The following is a 15,520-nucleotide window of genomic DNA, read 5'->3' as shown; positions in this document are numbered from 1 at the left end:
CTCCTCCTCTGTGAAGATCTCACCTGCATCCTGCACTCACCCAGAAAGTCCCTGACAACCCTTGGGATCCAGGCCCTTGTGGGCACCCCCACGGTGACCCAGACAGACAGAACCTGGCCCATAGAGCCCAAGTCCCTCGGGGCCATTCGCGAAGGGGAACAGTGACAAGACAAAGAAATAGAACATGCAGTGTTTTCATGGAAGTGGCAACATACACAGAATTTACACAAATCCATAACATGTTGGCTCAGTAAACACCTTGAAGGCAAGGGATCTGCCTCCCCAGGGCCCAGTCCAGGGTCTGAGTGACATGTGGGTGGAGCAGTAGATGGCTTAGCAGCTGAATCATGAAGTGAATCCAAAGGAACCATGAAGTGCTAAGTGTTGGCACGGAATATGCTGGCTTTTTAGCCATCATCTCAAACCATTTGTACCTTCATCAATATGCAGGATATTTTCCAAGAGGACATTCAGCTTTAATCTTATACTGGATGTCAACAACAAAACGAGATTTGCATTACCGTTGCAAATGAAAAAAAAAAAAAAAAGTATCCATTGTCTAGACCTCTCTGCTAGAACACATTCACTCCCTAAAATGTAAAAGAAATCTATATTTAAATCATATTGGCTGCATAACACACACAGGCAGCACACGCCCACATCTGTTGACACAGATAATGGACAAGCATAACATATTTTCCAGCTCATTGGAAGAGAAGGCTCTCGAGAAAAAAGAGACTGCCTAATTTTGTATTCTAGTAATAATACACCCCACATGGACCCATAAAGAGAACTAACAGCCAGCTCACTGGAATGGAAATTAGAAAAAAATAGCTTGAGACCAGGGTTCAACAAGCCTTTTCCGTAAAGGGTCAGAGAGCAGATATTTCAGGCTTTACAAGCAACACAGCCTCTATCACATCATCTTTGCTTTTTCAGGTTGGTTTTGTACTTTTTCCCCAAGTCTATGAAAAATGTAAAAACCATCCTTAGTTTCCAGGCCATACAAACAGTAGCTGGCCGTCCCCTGCCTTAAACCACGAGTAAGACCAGGACACTTGGAAGCCACAGAGCAACTGAGTTCACATGCCCCAACTACTGAGCCAGAGCTCTCGTGCCTGCAAGCTGAAACTACTGAAATTTGCTGGCCTGGAGCCTGTGCTCAGCAATGAGAGAAGCCACTGCAGTGAGAAGCCCGTGTACTTCAACTAGAGAATAGCCCCTGCTCGCCACAACTAGAGAAAGCCCACGCGCAGCAATGAAGACCCAGTGCAACCAAAATAAAAATACATTAATTAAATTAAAAAAAAAAAAGAATAGGACACTTGGGAGTCCCATGTTCGCAAGGGGCAAGCCCCCATCCACCTGACTCACCTCCTTCAGTCTCTCCAGCTCGTTCTGCAGGGCCTGCTTGGATATCTCCACTTCGATCATCTGCTGTCGGAGAGTTTCATTCTCGTCTTCCGCTTTAGCTCTCTTTTCCTCCACGGTTTCAAGTTCATGGTGCAATCGGACCGACACGTCTTTGGCCACCTGCATCAACCCACAGACACAGTCATCTGATGGGAAGCCTTCTGTGTGCTAAGGGCACCTCCAAACCACTCCAGAGGCAGAATCACTAAGGAATATTGTGTTGCACCAAAGAGCAAAGATCCTGGCAATATTAACAAGCCTACATTTCAAGGAAGGGGTATTAGTTTAAAACATGAAATCCACATTAAGGGGAAGTATGACTTTCATCTGGATTAAAAGGCCACTTTGCCACAGCCCTGCTCCTTCTGGAATATTGCTTAGAATGCCAAGTCTTCCCAGGAGCACATGCTTTAAATGATCAATTAAAAATGATCATTGGACTTGCCTGGTGGTCCACTGGTCAAGAATTTGCCTGCCAAGCCAGGGGACATAGGTTCAATCCCTGGTCTGGGAAGATTCCATCTGCCTCGGGGCAACTAAGCCCATGCACCACAACTACTGAGCCTGTGCTCTAGAGCCTGCGAGCTGCAGGCAAGCTAACATGCCACAATTACTGAGGCCTGTGCACCAAGAAACTGTACTCTGCAACAAGAGAAGCCCACACTGCATGCTGGATCGAAGAGTAGCCTCTGCTCTCTATAACCAGAGAAATCTACGTGCAGCAGAGAAGTCCCAGCGCAGCCATAAATGAATAAATAAATAAAATGAATAACAAATAATTTTTAAAAAGATCATCAAACATTTCTGTTTCTCAAAATAATTTTTAAAGAACCCTACTTGCTTAAAAAAATAATTCTGTATTCAGTAGATACTTAATATAGTCAGGTTTTAAATTGCCTACTCTGGTAAAAACATTCGAATGCTATAAAGGCAGTTCAACATTTTCACTGTCTAAAAGGAACTAAGGAGATTTTGTAACAGAAATATAAATCACCTTTACATCACACTGAATGACATCTTGTTATTGGTTTATAAATCTGAGTTACAAAGACTCTTTCCCTGTTATTGTAATGAAAGGCTAAATGAGATTTCATAGGGACTCCGATAATAAGGACATTATACATAATTCATCTCTAGATAAATGATTTGATAACTGGGGCAGGAGAGAGGCCACAGTGGAAAGGACAAATGGAAGAAAGTCTGGGGTATTTTCACCTTATTCCCACTTCTGCCAATGATTCTCAAAGACACTTTAAACAGTTATGACCCTATTTCTCTTTCAGTTAAGTCACCATTACAAGTCTTACTTGGGTTATGGTAACTTCAGCATTTCTGCACTCTAGAAACTTAAAATAACAAAAAATGTTAAGTGACTAGGGTCAACTTTTAAAAGTGGTCTTTGACTAAAACTGAACTGATAATGAATCAATTTTTTAAAATATTCCAGATCTTTAGGAGTTTCTGCATAATTTCTAAAGAATGATCAGACCAGTGGGGGCAGGTATTAATTCTTTTTTTTTTTTAATTGAAGATCTATGATATATTTATTTATTCTTTTGGCAGGGGTGGTTTAAGATTCCAGTTCATATGGGGGATTTAAATCTTGGTCTATCAAAGCCATATGACTACACATACCCTACAAGCCATCAAATGACAAAGAATGTTTAAGCAAGCTAAAATCTGTTGAAAGAGAGAAACACTTAGCAGAACATTAAGAGCATGTGTAAGTAGACTTCCCTGGTAGTCCAGGGGTTAGCATCCTTGCATTGCAGGGGATATGGGTTCCATCCCTGGTCTGTAAACTAAGATCCCACATGCCCTGGCAGTAACTAGAGATTTCATGTGAGTGAATGAGTGAAAGTCACTCAGTCGTGTCCGACTCTTTGCCACCCCATGGACTATAGAGTCAATGGAATTCTCCAGGCCAGAATACTGGAGTGGGTAGCCTTTCCCTTGTCTAGGGGATCTCCCCCACTCAGGGATCGAACTCAGGTTTCCTGCACTGCAGGCAGATTCTTTACCAGCTGAGCCACAAGGGAAGCCCAAGAGATTATGAAGATTATCTCGAGTGAGAGTATGAAGATCTCATGTGCCACAACTAAGGCTCATAACAGCCAAATAAATTAATTAAAAAAAAACACCACGTGTAAGTGGGTCCTGAGGGCTGCACTTCAGCTCTTACAGCCTTCTCAGCATTTATCCCGCTCCCAATCTTTCCTACGGAATCATCATCATAAATGATGCCATCTCTGCAGGTAATCAAACTTTAGATTCAAACCAAATGCTGACCTAAACTGGATCTCTAAGGTACCTTCGAGGCAAACCTGTAAAACTGTACGGAAACTAACCCCCCGACCCCCGCCCTGGCTTCTCTGGGTAAGGCACATCCTGCCCACTGTCTGCCTTGCGCTCACCTTCAAGTCCTGCTCCAGACTCCTGATAAGCTCCCCGTCCACCTGCCCGGTCTCTGCCACCTTCAGCCTCTTCTGCTCGGCCTTCCGGAGGCGGTACTGCAGGATTCGGCAGTTCTTGTTGGCGCGGTCCAGCTCCCGCCGCAGCTCCTGCAGCTGGTAAACCTCCTCCTCCAAGTAACTGTCTCTCATCTCTTCCATTTCCGCTCGGAGTTCATCCAACTCATCCTACACAAGCCAGACAGAGGGCACTGAGAAGCCAGGTCTATGGGACAGGACGAAGTCGCCCGTCCACCCCTGCCCTGCAATACTGTGAACTTTCTGCAGTCACCTGTGGACTTCCGGAAACACGTGTGCATACAGCCCGGGGACTCCGGAAATTCTCACACAAGACAGCATCACCAGATGTCTGTTCAGGTCTCGTGGATCCAGAAACCAAAACCGAGCATGGCTTAGTCATCGCGGCCTCTCAGCATTTATCCCGCTCCCAATCTTTCCTTACAGAATCCTCATCATAAATGATGCCATCTCTGCAGGTAATCAAACCCTAGATTCAAACCAAACGCTGACCTAAACTTGTGTCGCTAAGACACAAGCTAGGCAGTAAGATGAGTCAGACATTACCTGCAAAGAACAAACTTCAGGGGGCTCATCCCTATGAATTGCCCGGGAATTATAACACACCCGCAAATGTCCTTAAAATGCTGTCCCGCCACACCAATCTTGGAACTACGTGACTCATGATTCTAAAGATAAAACCTTGTGTGCTATTTCAAATACACATCGGTTTGGTTTTTTCCATTCTCCTGCCCTTCATCTCCCAACTCTACTCCACTCTGGGATCAGCATGAAGACACTGGGATACAGAAGAAACCCGCGAGTTATTCCTGGCTCCCTCCCTTCCCTCCCAGCCCAGCCAACGCAGTGCTGTCAGTTCAATATCCAACCTTCGGGCTCTCTCCCCAGGGCTCCACCCACCACGCTCATCCCGCCTCCATCCTTCTTTAGGGAGCCACAGCTGCCCCCTCCCTCAGCACCAGCCTGCCCTCTCCCAGGGTCCAGGCGCAGGAGGCAGGTGACCTGTGATGGTTTCTCCTTAAAGAGCTCCTCCCCAGCTCCTGGCCAAGCTCACAGTAGGTAGATGGGTCAGAAGGCACACAATGCCCCTTACCCCCACCATCTCTAGCCCCAGGCCCTGCCCCTCCAATCTGCGTTTGCTAAGTCGCTTCAGTCATGTCCCACTCTGCAACCCTATGGAGTATAGCCTGCCAGGCTCCTCTGTCCATGGGATTTCTCCCAGCCAAGAATACCGGGGTGGGTTCCCTTTTCCTTCTCCAGGGGATCTTCCTGACCCTAGGGATCGAACCCTCCTCTCTATCTCCTGCATGGCAGGCAAGTTCTTTACCACAAGCGCCACTTTAAAGCCCCTCCGAGCTCCTACCACCATCTAATATTATGTTTCTTCCTACTGTTCATCCGTCACCCACACGGGAAGGTAAGCACCAGGAAAGCAGACACCTGGAGTCTCCCAGTGTCCAGAGCAGCATGAGCCACACAGCAGGCCCTCAATGCATGTTTGTGGAATGAATACACTTGAACCTTGGTCACCACCTAGAAAGACCAGCTCCTAAACATGATGCAAACTGGACATCACCTCACATTGCTTTGTTCCAGTCTTGTAGCCTGATCATGGACAACTCTTCCCAAACCCACAGACACGGCAGTAGCATGAAGGGTATATTTTCCATAATAAAGGCTTCAGCGAGGAACAACTTAAAAAGTGGGAGGTTAAGAAAAGCATACTAGGAATTGTCTTGATTAGTTTCATACCTGATGGCGTAAATGCCTCCACACTAGGATACTCTTGGTCATCTTTTCTTTTTTTTTTTGGCTATGTCACGTGGCTTGTTTGATCTTAGTCCCCAACCAGGGATAGAACCCAGGCCCTCGGCAGTGAAAGCGGAGTTCTAACCACTGGACCACCAGGGAAGTCTTCATTCCCATTTGTTTTGTTCAACTAACACTAAGGCTCAAAGGAAAAAAACACCCCCAAACACGGACACCCTAACTTATCAGCTCTCATTCTATTCAGTTTGTTCCTGGAGCCTGGCCACCCTCGCTAATCCTGCATTTATTCTTAAAAACCAGGGATTTACTTACAATAAAGAAAAGAGTTTCCCAACATTAGAGCCTCAGGTAGACAAGAAATTGACTAGTAGTAAACCTCCTGCAGATTATTTTATCCTTTATAAGATCACATAGGAGATGTGTACCAAATGAACTGGGAACCCTTGTGGAAAAATAACAAATTGGCACAAACAGGGTGAAAACTACTGTCCAGCCAACCCCACCCGTGTGCAGCCCGCACCTGTAGGGGAAAGGCACATGTGAGGCATCTGATTCTCCCAAAGGCTGCCTGCAGGTTCTCCCACTCTGTCCACACCACCTGACCAAGAACACGACCCACTCAGCTGACCATGGCTCCAAGTGGGGCCCCTTTCAATGGCCCATCACGGGGAGCAGATGTTAAAACTGAAAGCTTTACCAACTTCCTAGTAGTCAAACAAATAAAACGTTTTTGTCTGCTAAAGATTCTTACAGAATTTCTGCAGCAGTGGCGACAATCTCATTAAAAATAAAAGATGTTTGGGAATTCCCTGACGGTCCAGTGGTTAAGACTCTGTGTTTCCAATGCAGAGGGCATGGATTCGATTCCTGGTTAGAGAACTAAGATCCCATGCAGTGGGGCCTAAAAAAAAAAAAAAAAATTACATAAAAAAAATAAGATGTTCTTATGTGTCTTAAGAAAGGTAAATCTTAGGGAATTGCCTCCAGTAGTTAAGACTTTGCCTTCCAATGCAGGTGGTGTGGGTTTGATCCCTAGTTGGGGAGAAAGAGCTAAGATCCCATGTGCTTTGAGGCCAAAAAAACAAAACGTAAAGCAGATGCAATATTATAACACATAGAGACTTTAAAAATGATCCACATTAAAAAATCTTTTAAAAAAGGTAAATCTTAATGTTGAAAATGTTATGACACATAAGCGAGTTTCATTGCCCTTTTTTTTTTTTTTTCTTCATGGAGGACCCTTCCTATAAATCTTGTTCCAGTAGGGAAGTTTGCTGGAATTGGGGTTTACTGGGTGGAACATAGAGGCCAGACAGTGGACAGAATGGACAGGCTGGGCTCTTCAGGGGCCTGGAGAACACACCAACTTCAGGAAGAGCCTTTCAACCTGCAGCAAAGAGGTGGTTTCTGACGCCGAATCCCCACACTGAGCCATGAAAGCCTTGCCCTTAACCCAACCCATGCCAGAGGGGACCAGCCACCACAGCCTACAAGCTTTCAAACAGGCCTATGCATGCCATCCTCCTATAAAGTGTAGAGAGTTAGTGCTGAATCTTCAAAATCAGGGTCAAGCTTCTCAGGTCCCTTCTGCAAATCTGATTTGACTTTGAGAAAAAGCTTCGTCTATGTAGAGGTGTCTGAATACAGTTAGTTAATTATTACACTGGATAACTAATAAAAATAGTTCAACAAAAGCAATAATCACTACACATATCCAGGGGTACCCACAAATATCCAATGGTGTTGGGCATTCTGTTTATGAAGGCACTGTGCAAATGCTTTTCCTTCCATTGAAAGTGTTAGTCTCTTAGTTGTGTCCGACTCTGTGTGACTGCATGGATGGTAGCCCACCAGGTTTCTCAGTCCATGGGATTCTCTGTGCAAGAATACAGGAGTGGGTAGCCATTCCCTTCTCCAAGGGATCCTGCCAGCCCAGGGATCAAACCTGGGTCTCCTGCATTACAGGCACATTCTTTACCATTTGAGCCACCAGGGCCACCCTTTCCTTCTAGAAAGCTTGTCAAGTCATAAATGCTGAAAATTACCTATTACTCAAACATGAATTTTTAAAATGTGACATAGTCATAAAAAAACATATGGTAGGACTTCCAGATAAAAAAATGTTCTCTGGCTTTTCAGATTTTGTAATGGGGGGCTCTTCATCAGCCCTACCATTAAATGCTGGTTAAGCTCTACACACACCTGCACCCCCACCGTGGACTGAAAAAGCCTGTTCCAGGGCTGGATGTACCCACACCTCCAGATCACCCAGCAGGCCAGATGTAAACAGCTAATAGTTCTTGGCATAAATAACCACTAACATTAGCCGCTTTGAAAAGAAAATTAGGAAGATTGTAATTGCATGTATTTGAATCACTGCTTTTATAACTCATATTTTATCTAAATTTGTGGACCAGCAAACACCCTTTCTCAAGCACTTCGCCTTCGTTACTAAGCCTACAATAAGCCTGCAGGGACACACAGCCCCCACAAGATGGACAAAGAGGCCAAACCCACACTGGTGAACACACCCAAAGTTTCTCGGCTGATAACTGGAAGCCCAGCTACAAACCCAGGCTCTCTGGCTCCACACACATACTCTTTCCAGTAAATGGGAGAAATTATCAGCAACCACCAGGACACGTGAAACAAGAAGCTTTAAATCACACTTGCAAAAAGCCTGTCAGCGTAAAATAATAACAGCAAGCTAACGTTTACAACTTGACATTGTCAACGTGCAGGTATATTCATTTTCGCAACTGGTCCTCACCAAAGCACTGCAGTATGCAGAAAAGGTATTAATACCCTCCATTTTTAAAATGAGCATACCAAAACCCTAAAAGTTTAAATGGCTTCCCAACACTGTTACAGAGACAGGACAAGGCCAGGGTTTCAACTCTTTTCAAAGAGCCTTGAAATAAGCAATTTTCAGGTTCAGTGAAAAGAAGTTATAAGAAAGGCAAATTACAAACCATGTAGGCAGGAAGCAGACATTTGAAAAGCAAAAACTGTGATTATTCAGATTAGGGTCATGATGGGAGAGCGATTTTTCAAACGAACATCACATTAATTTTCTGACAGCATGCTCTAATCTAGAAAACATTATATCAAAGAACCTTAAAGATGTCTGCCATTTAAATGCTTAACAAACCCAATCAAGCAGAACATATAATGTTTCTGGTAGACTAAATTTACACACGGTAAGCAAGAGCAGAAAACTGTTGGTTTTTAATACAGATAATAAGGAGAAAATTTCCCTTAATCAAGTTTTATATTGAATTAACAACAGGTCTGTCAGGTACTCAAATGTTAGATCATTATCTCATTAAAAAGCTAATTTAGCTTTAACTAAATATACTTTTCAAATTCTGTATAGCATGAAACCTTGAAGTACTAGCGAGCTCCCCAACTATTCCCCTTCACCTGCAGATAACAAATCAAGCTTTATTTTATACTCATGAGTGTGTATATGTGTGCTCAGGAGCATCCGACTCTCTATGGCCTCATGGACTGGAGCCCACCAGGCTCCTCTGCCCGTGGAATTTTCCAGGCAAAAATACTGGGTACCATTTCCTTCTTCAGGGGATCTTCCCGACCCAGGGATTAAACCTGTCTTGCATCTCCCTGCACTGGCAGGCAGATTCTTTTACTACTAGTGCTGTCTGGGAAGTCCCGTGTGTGTGTGTGTTATATATATATATATATATATATATATATATATATAAAATCAGATTTAAGAAATAATGAGGTTCCATGTGTGCACTAGAATAAACCGAGATTAAAATGTCAAAGAAAATCTCTTTGAGGATAGTTTATCCACAAATATAAAAACCAAATCCCTGGTTTCATAGTAAAAGTGATGAAAACCCTTGATCATACTGATGATCTTATCAGACCTTAATTCCCTTTAAACAACTTAAAATCAATAACTAGTCCTGCTTTAATCACTCCCTCTTTAAACAGACTCAATTTAGACAGTGAGCAGTCAGCTGGCTACTGTTGCAATAATTCCCTCCTCTGGGAGTTGCAGACCCTTAACTATTGTCTACTGTAATATACAAATAATCCACCTCCTTTCCCTCCCGTCAATGGAAATGTGCTCCGCAGGGTCCCAGCTGAGGCTCAGAAGGCACAGGGGGGCTCAGCCATTGTTTACAAGTGCCAGTTCATCCAGCAGCCATGGCCCCCCTGTGCCCTGGTCCACATTATCTCGCCACCTAAGATGATTACAGCCGCTTGTTTGCAGGCTGAATAAAGAATGGGTGTGGAAAGCAGAAGGTCAGGAAAGAATAGGGACACTGTCTGCTTCAACCTTCCAGAAGGGAGGGGTGTCGGCAGGGAGGAGCTGAAGCACTTTATGCTCAGAACTGTTTATTCTTGCCTCAGTGTCCACCCCACCCCCACCCCTTCCTGGCCATTCAGAGCGCCTGGAATCTGCATGGCCGGATTTAACCAAATCATTGCAGATCCTGAAACTCCCAAGACCCCAAGAGAGAGGCAGGATGCTGAGGCTGGGCCAGTGCTGAGGCAATGCAACCACTCCACCGGAATGGCCTCCCCAGGAGCCCACTCGAGAACTCACTGCTCTTCCACATTCCCGTGGTGTCTGCTCTGAGCTAGCAGGCACTTTGCTTGTTTTCACCAAAAAATAATTCTTAGGAGGTAACCGAAAGGGCAAGGCAAACTCAGCAGCCCTCCCCAGGCTGATCTTGGAGCCCCCCAGGACTGGGGCACTTTGGGGTACACTACTTGGGAGTGGGGGGAGGGGTGTCATGCTAGCATCCCCTGCCAACGTGAGAAGCATTTTCAAAATAGGCCAATAAATGCAAAGCAATTAAACCCTCCTGAAAAGCCTGTGGAAACAGAACATAATTAATATGTTCACAATGAGCTCCAGGGCTTGTCTGATTGTCTCTGAGCACTGGAGCAAAACACAGTGATGGTGGGCAGGCAAAGACCACGATGGCCAGCATTTCTCAGACAGCCTGGTCACTAAGATGGACCCGAGTCTGGTCTAAGAAGCAAAGCTCTTTGGACAACTGACCTCAATCTCTCATCTTCACTCCTGAAGCCTTCCAAATTACATGCACGTTCATTTGCGGTCTAGGGCCAACAGGGCTTTTCTGACTGCTTTCATGCAAAAAGCCAACTACCCGGACTGAGTACTTACTCATCATCTAGTCACCCTGCTTCCCTGATGGCTAAGTGGTAAAAAATCTGCCTGCCAATGCAGGAGATTGCTGGTTCGATCCCTGGGTTGGGAAGATACCCTGGAGGAGGAAATGGCAACCCACTCCAATATTCTCGCCTGGAAAACTCCATGAACAGAGAAGCCTGGCGGACTAGAGTCCACGGGCTTGCAAAGCATCAGAGACGACTTAGTGACTAAACAACAACATCATCTAGTCACCCTGGTGCCTTGTGATCACAGTATGACTCAAGGATGGCCCCATTCAGCTACACACAACAGAAGGCGGCGCTTCTCTGTTGACAGCTGATTTTTGGAAAACTACAGCAGTCTGGCTAAAAAACAAAATTCCACTTGAATTTCCCAGTCAGTAACACATCATCCTTAGTTTTCTGGTGATTACTCTCGGTTCATTCTTCTCAGTAACTTGCTGCTGCTGCTAAGTCGCTTCAGTCGTGTCCGACTCTGTGCGACCCCATAGACGGCAGCCCACCAGGCTCCCCTGTCCCTGGGATTCTCCAGGCAAGAACACTGGACTTGAGTTTTATACAATAATGGTGATAGAACTGACCCAGGAAATCTTGTAATACTTGTGGTCACCATCCTCCAGAATATATCAAAGTGAAATTTCTGGGTGGAGTCTCCTACTTCTCATCTCCAGAGTCCTATGCAACATCCCCTAAAGGAGGAGTAGGTCAGGGACTAATTTATCTGCCATCTAAAAAAAAAAAAAAACCCCACTGATGCACACTCTAAAACCCGTGTGCAAAAGCAGGCTTACAGCAAAGGTCATTGCTCTGTGAGGTCAGGGATACTCCCAGGCCGATTCCACACACATGGGCAGGCTCACTGACCTTTAGAAAAGTCTAGCAGGACTGTTGTCTTTCGTCCCCAAATTGAATGACTGTCACTTAAGCTACTGAAGAGCCAACCATGTAACTCACACATGTGTTTGTGATCAGCCTGATGTCCCAGCCTCCCCAGACTGCCTCTGCCTCTTCTCTCCTGCTGTCAGAGGAGCCGCTGGGAGATGGACTCGGGTCGGAAACGTTTGGCCATGACCTTTCTCCGCAGGAAATGGCAACTGACATTTTCCACAAATTAAACACTGCTAGTGGGGTCTGTGGGACCCCAAACAGTCCAGTGGAGAGGTGCTCACTGTGGCCCTTTCACCTAAAAAGAGAGGTTCACCAGAAAAGCTAAATGCTGGGTATGGCCCAAGCTAATACGACAATTCTAAGGCAGGCGTGGCTCTTCTCAGTCTTGATGGAAACAAGGATGTAGCCTGGAGCCTGGAGAGAACAGAGGTCTGGAGGCCAGGAAAATACCAGCTGCATCACTTACTAGCTGGGTGACCTTGGACAAGTAGGTACGTATGTCTTCTTGGATCTCAGCAACCTTGTCAGTGAAATTAGGGTTGTGATAAATACAACAAAGATACCCTGTGTTGTGAGATTCGCTGAAATATCAAACACACCAGAGCAGACTCCAGGGTCAGACACCTACTTCCTTCACTGAGAATCCAACGATGTGGGGGAAAAAAAAAAAAGGCAAATTACCAGCCGCCTCAGAGTGAGCCCTGAAATGATGCCGAACTGCCTGCCTTAAGATCAGATGTCATGAGAAACATCTTTTGGACCGAGGCTACAAAACTCAAAGATGGTCTTTCTCACCCTCAGGGAGCTTACCTCCAGGGCAGATTTACAAAAGCCCTGGTTTCACAACAGAGTAACGCTAATACCTGGCCCTTTCTCTTCCATACTCTCGCCTTTCACTCTGTTGTCTGTTACATAAGAGTCGGTGACCAGAGCAAACGTACTACTGGAAACATTTCATTCGGAGTCCCCATCTGCTCTCTTTTCCCACCACGATCCTCCTCTGCCTCTTTGAACAGGGTAAAATCACCATGGGGGCTCCGTGGATTAGAGCAGCCTCTGCGGCTTGGGTGTAGGAACACTCCTCATCCACTGCTCTGACCCCAGCTTAACTACACAGATCACCTCCACGTACCTTAAAAGCCCACATCGTTGTCCCACCAGCCACCCGGGGACCTCCATGAGGGAGAGTCAGCCTTTGCAGAGAAAATGGGGACAATCACAAAACGCACTGACGGAGGAGGGCCGCTGCATTTGGGAGGAAATATATATTTAACCATCTTAACAGGAGGAGATTTACATGGTGGAGCTGTTGACTAACCTGAGCATCACAATAAATTAAGACGGATGCATTCAGTACCACCCTCCTTGCTTTGGAGTCACCCAGCGTGCCCTGACCTCCCCACCCAACACGGTCTAAATCCTCTTTTCTGCAGCGCCTGCTCTCCTCCTCCTCCTGGAAAACATGGAGTCAGACTTGTGCCCCAAAGCTACCAAGACCCAGAAGCCACTCAAAGGAGGCCGCGCCGCAAAGCGCTCGATGGACCCAGAGGCTGCGAGTCCCTCGAAAGAGCGGGCACGAGTGGCCTGACACGGAAAAACCGGCTGGTGGACGCGTACGAAGGCCCAGCCAGCAAGACAGCGTGGTCTCTCCACCCAGGCCGCGCTCAAGGGACTCCTGAGCTGTAGGTTTATCACTGACCCGGCTGTCTGCACCCGGGGGAGACTCGGAGAGCACCCGGCCTTCTTAACTGCAGGAGAACGGGAAGACAAGGCTGCACCCTCCGAGACCTGCACTCGGCCCACGGGCTCCCGCTGAGATTCTCGGCTGGGGACAATCCGCGCCCACAGGTGAGGGGGCAGGGGGTCGACTGCTTCTCCAAAGAGCGGTCACAGCCGCCTCTCTAGTTAACGCAGCATCAACTGGGGCAGGGGCATCCGCGCCACGCGAGACTTTCTAGAAACAAGCTAAGGGGGTGGAGAAGCGGCTGGACCCACAGGTCTCGCTGCTCCTTCCACAAGTTTGGCTCAAGTTCCCAGCGCCCGGCGTGTCGGGCGCAGGAAAGCGACTGGCACCGGGAGGAAGCGCTTTCGGGGGCCCCGCCCGCACCCAGACCTGGGGCCGCCGCCGGGACACCTGCAGCGGGGCAGGCTGCACACCTTGAGATAGTCGTTCTCCGAGCGCAGCTCCTCCATTTCCCGCAGCAGCTCCTCCTCCTCCGCCGCCGGGACCAGCCGGTGCCGCTCGCCCGGCCCGTGCTCCCTGGGGGTCCCAGGGCCCGTTCGCTCCGGCGGTGCGCGCCCCGCGACATCCTCCACCACGCCGGGCCCCGGGGACGCCGAGGGGACCCCGCTGGGGCTGCTCCGACCCCCAAGGCAGGCGGCGGGGGTCACGGCGAGGAGTCCCGGGGGCTCGGGGCTGCCCGGCGGCGCCCCCCGAGCTGGGGGGCTGGTCGTGGGGGCTCCTCGCAGAGGTTCCCGGTCGCTGGAGCCCGTGCCGGACTCGGCGTCGCTACTGGCTGCGGGGAGCAGGCGCTGCTCGTCGGAAAGAGTGTCGGAGGGGCAGTCGGAGAGATCGGAGCTGCTGTCTGTGTGGCTGATGCGCGAGCCGGGGGCCGGGGAACCGGCCGCGGAACTCACGGCGAGGATCACGGCGGGGACCGCGACGGCGGGGACCCGGGGCCCGGCGGCGCGGGCGGGGACGGTTCCGGAGGCGCGTTTGGCTCTGCGGCCCTTGGAAGCGGCGGGCGGCGGCTCGGCCCCGGGCGGCGGCTTCCCTACCCGGGGCAGCGGCTCGGCGGGTGCCGCGCGTGCCACCCTCCTGGGGCCCGGAGCGGCCTTAGCGCCGCCCGCTGCCCTGGCCCCGGCGCCCGGCGGCGGCTTGTCCTTCGCGCCGGGGGCGCCGCCGCTCCGCCGGGAGAGGCGGCCGGGCGCGGCCGGGGGCCCTGGCGAAGGCGGCGCCTTGCCCGCGAGGCTGGGAGAGCGCGGGGCGGCGGGCGCCGGGGCTCGGCCCGAGGAGGGGGCGGCCGGGCCGGGGGCCGCGGGCCGACCGTGCAGGTCCTTGAGAAACGGTCTGGCTGGCGAGGGCGCGCGGTGCAGCCGTCTCCGCTCCGCCAGCGGGTGGAGATGGTGGTGGTGGCGGTGGTGCTGGCCGGGCGGCTGCGGCTTCGCGTCCTGGGCGCCGCCGCCCGCGGGGCCGTTCAGCGTCTCCATGGCCGGGGCCCGGGCCGCGAGCAGCAGCTCGGGCGGCGGATGCTCCGGGCGGCGGCGGCGGCGGCGTGCAGCCTCCCCGCGCGCCCGCTCATCACTGTCCGCCAGCCCCGCCCGGTCTGCGCCCCGCGCTCCTGCGCCGCCGCCGGCCCCGCACCCCGGCCCCGAAGATCCCTGCGGGGTTCGCCGCCGTCTCCGGCTCTCCTCGGGCCGAGGTCACCGGTGCTCGCGTTCTCCCGGCGCGGCGGCCCCCAGCCTCTCGCATCCCCGGCAAGCGGCGCGCCAGGCTCGCACACCCGCCCGAGTCCGGCGGCGGCGCTGGCTGCGCGCTCCCCGCTCCAGCGCCCTGCTCCCCGCCCACGGCCCGCCCTGCTCCCCGCCCGCCCGGGCCCGCGCCCCCCCGCCCTCCGCCGCCCGGTGCGCATGTCCCGCGTCCCGCCAGCCGGCGCGGCGGTGGGGGCGGGGCTGCGCTCCCGGGTGGCGCGCGGTCTGCGGGCCCCGAACCTCTCCCCTCTCCGCCTGGGACCCTCGTGCTTGTGGGGGCTCATGAGACAGTGCGGGAGCTGGGGGAGGGA

At 50.0% G+C, this 15,520-nt stretch overlaps 1 protein-coding gene across 7 annotated transcripts in view; it reads right to left on the bottom strand.

Moving 5' to 3' along the window:
• MTCL1 (microtubule crosslinking factor 1) overlaps positions 1–15,310 on the bottom strand; it is a 111,579-nt gene extending 96,269 nt beyond the window's left edge. For 3 of the 7 annotated variants that reach the window (XM_043443789.1, XM_043443791.1, XM_043443788.1), the window contains exons 1-3: positions 13,896–15,309; positions 3,828–4,052; positions 1,375–1,533 (exon numbers count right to left, since the gene is read on the bottom strand). In XM_043443789.1, the coding sequence (XP_043299724.1) occupies positions 1,375–1,533; positions 3,828–4,052; positions 13,896–14,948 (1,437 nt within the window). In that variant the 5' untranslated portion in view covers positions 14,949–15,309. Of the gene's footprint in view, positions 1–1,374; positions 1,534–3,827; positions 4,053–4,155; positions 4,606–13,895 lie in introns of those variants that run through there. The other 4 variants (XM_043443787.1, XM_043443785.1, XM_043443786.1 and 1 more) reach the window with 4 other exon arrangements.
• Between the last annotated feature and the right edge of the window lie 210 nt (positions 15,311–15,520).

This window comes from Cervus canadensis, chromosome 23, assembly GCF_019320065.1.
Source record: "Cervus canadensis isolate Bull #8, Minnesota chromosome 23, ASM1932006v1, whole genome shotgun sequence".
In the NCBI taxonomy this organism is placed as follows: Eukaryota; Metazoa; Chordata; class Mammalia; order Artiodactyla; family Cervidae; genus Cervus; species Cervus canadensis.
This window is presented reverse-complemented; position numbering and strand designations above follow the sequence as displayed.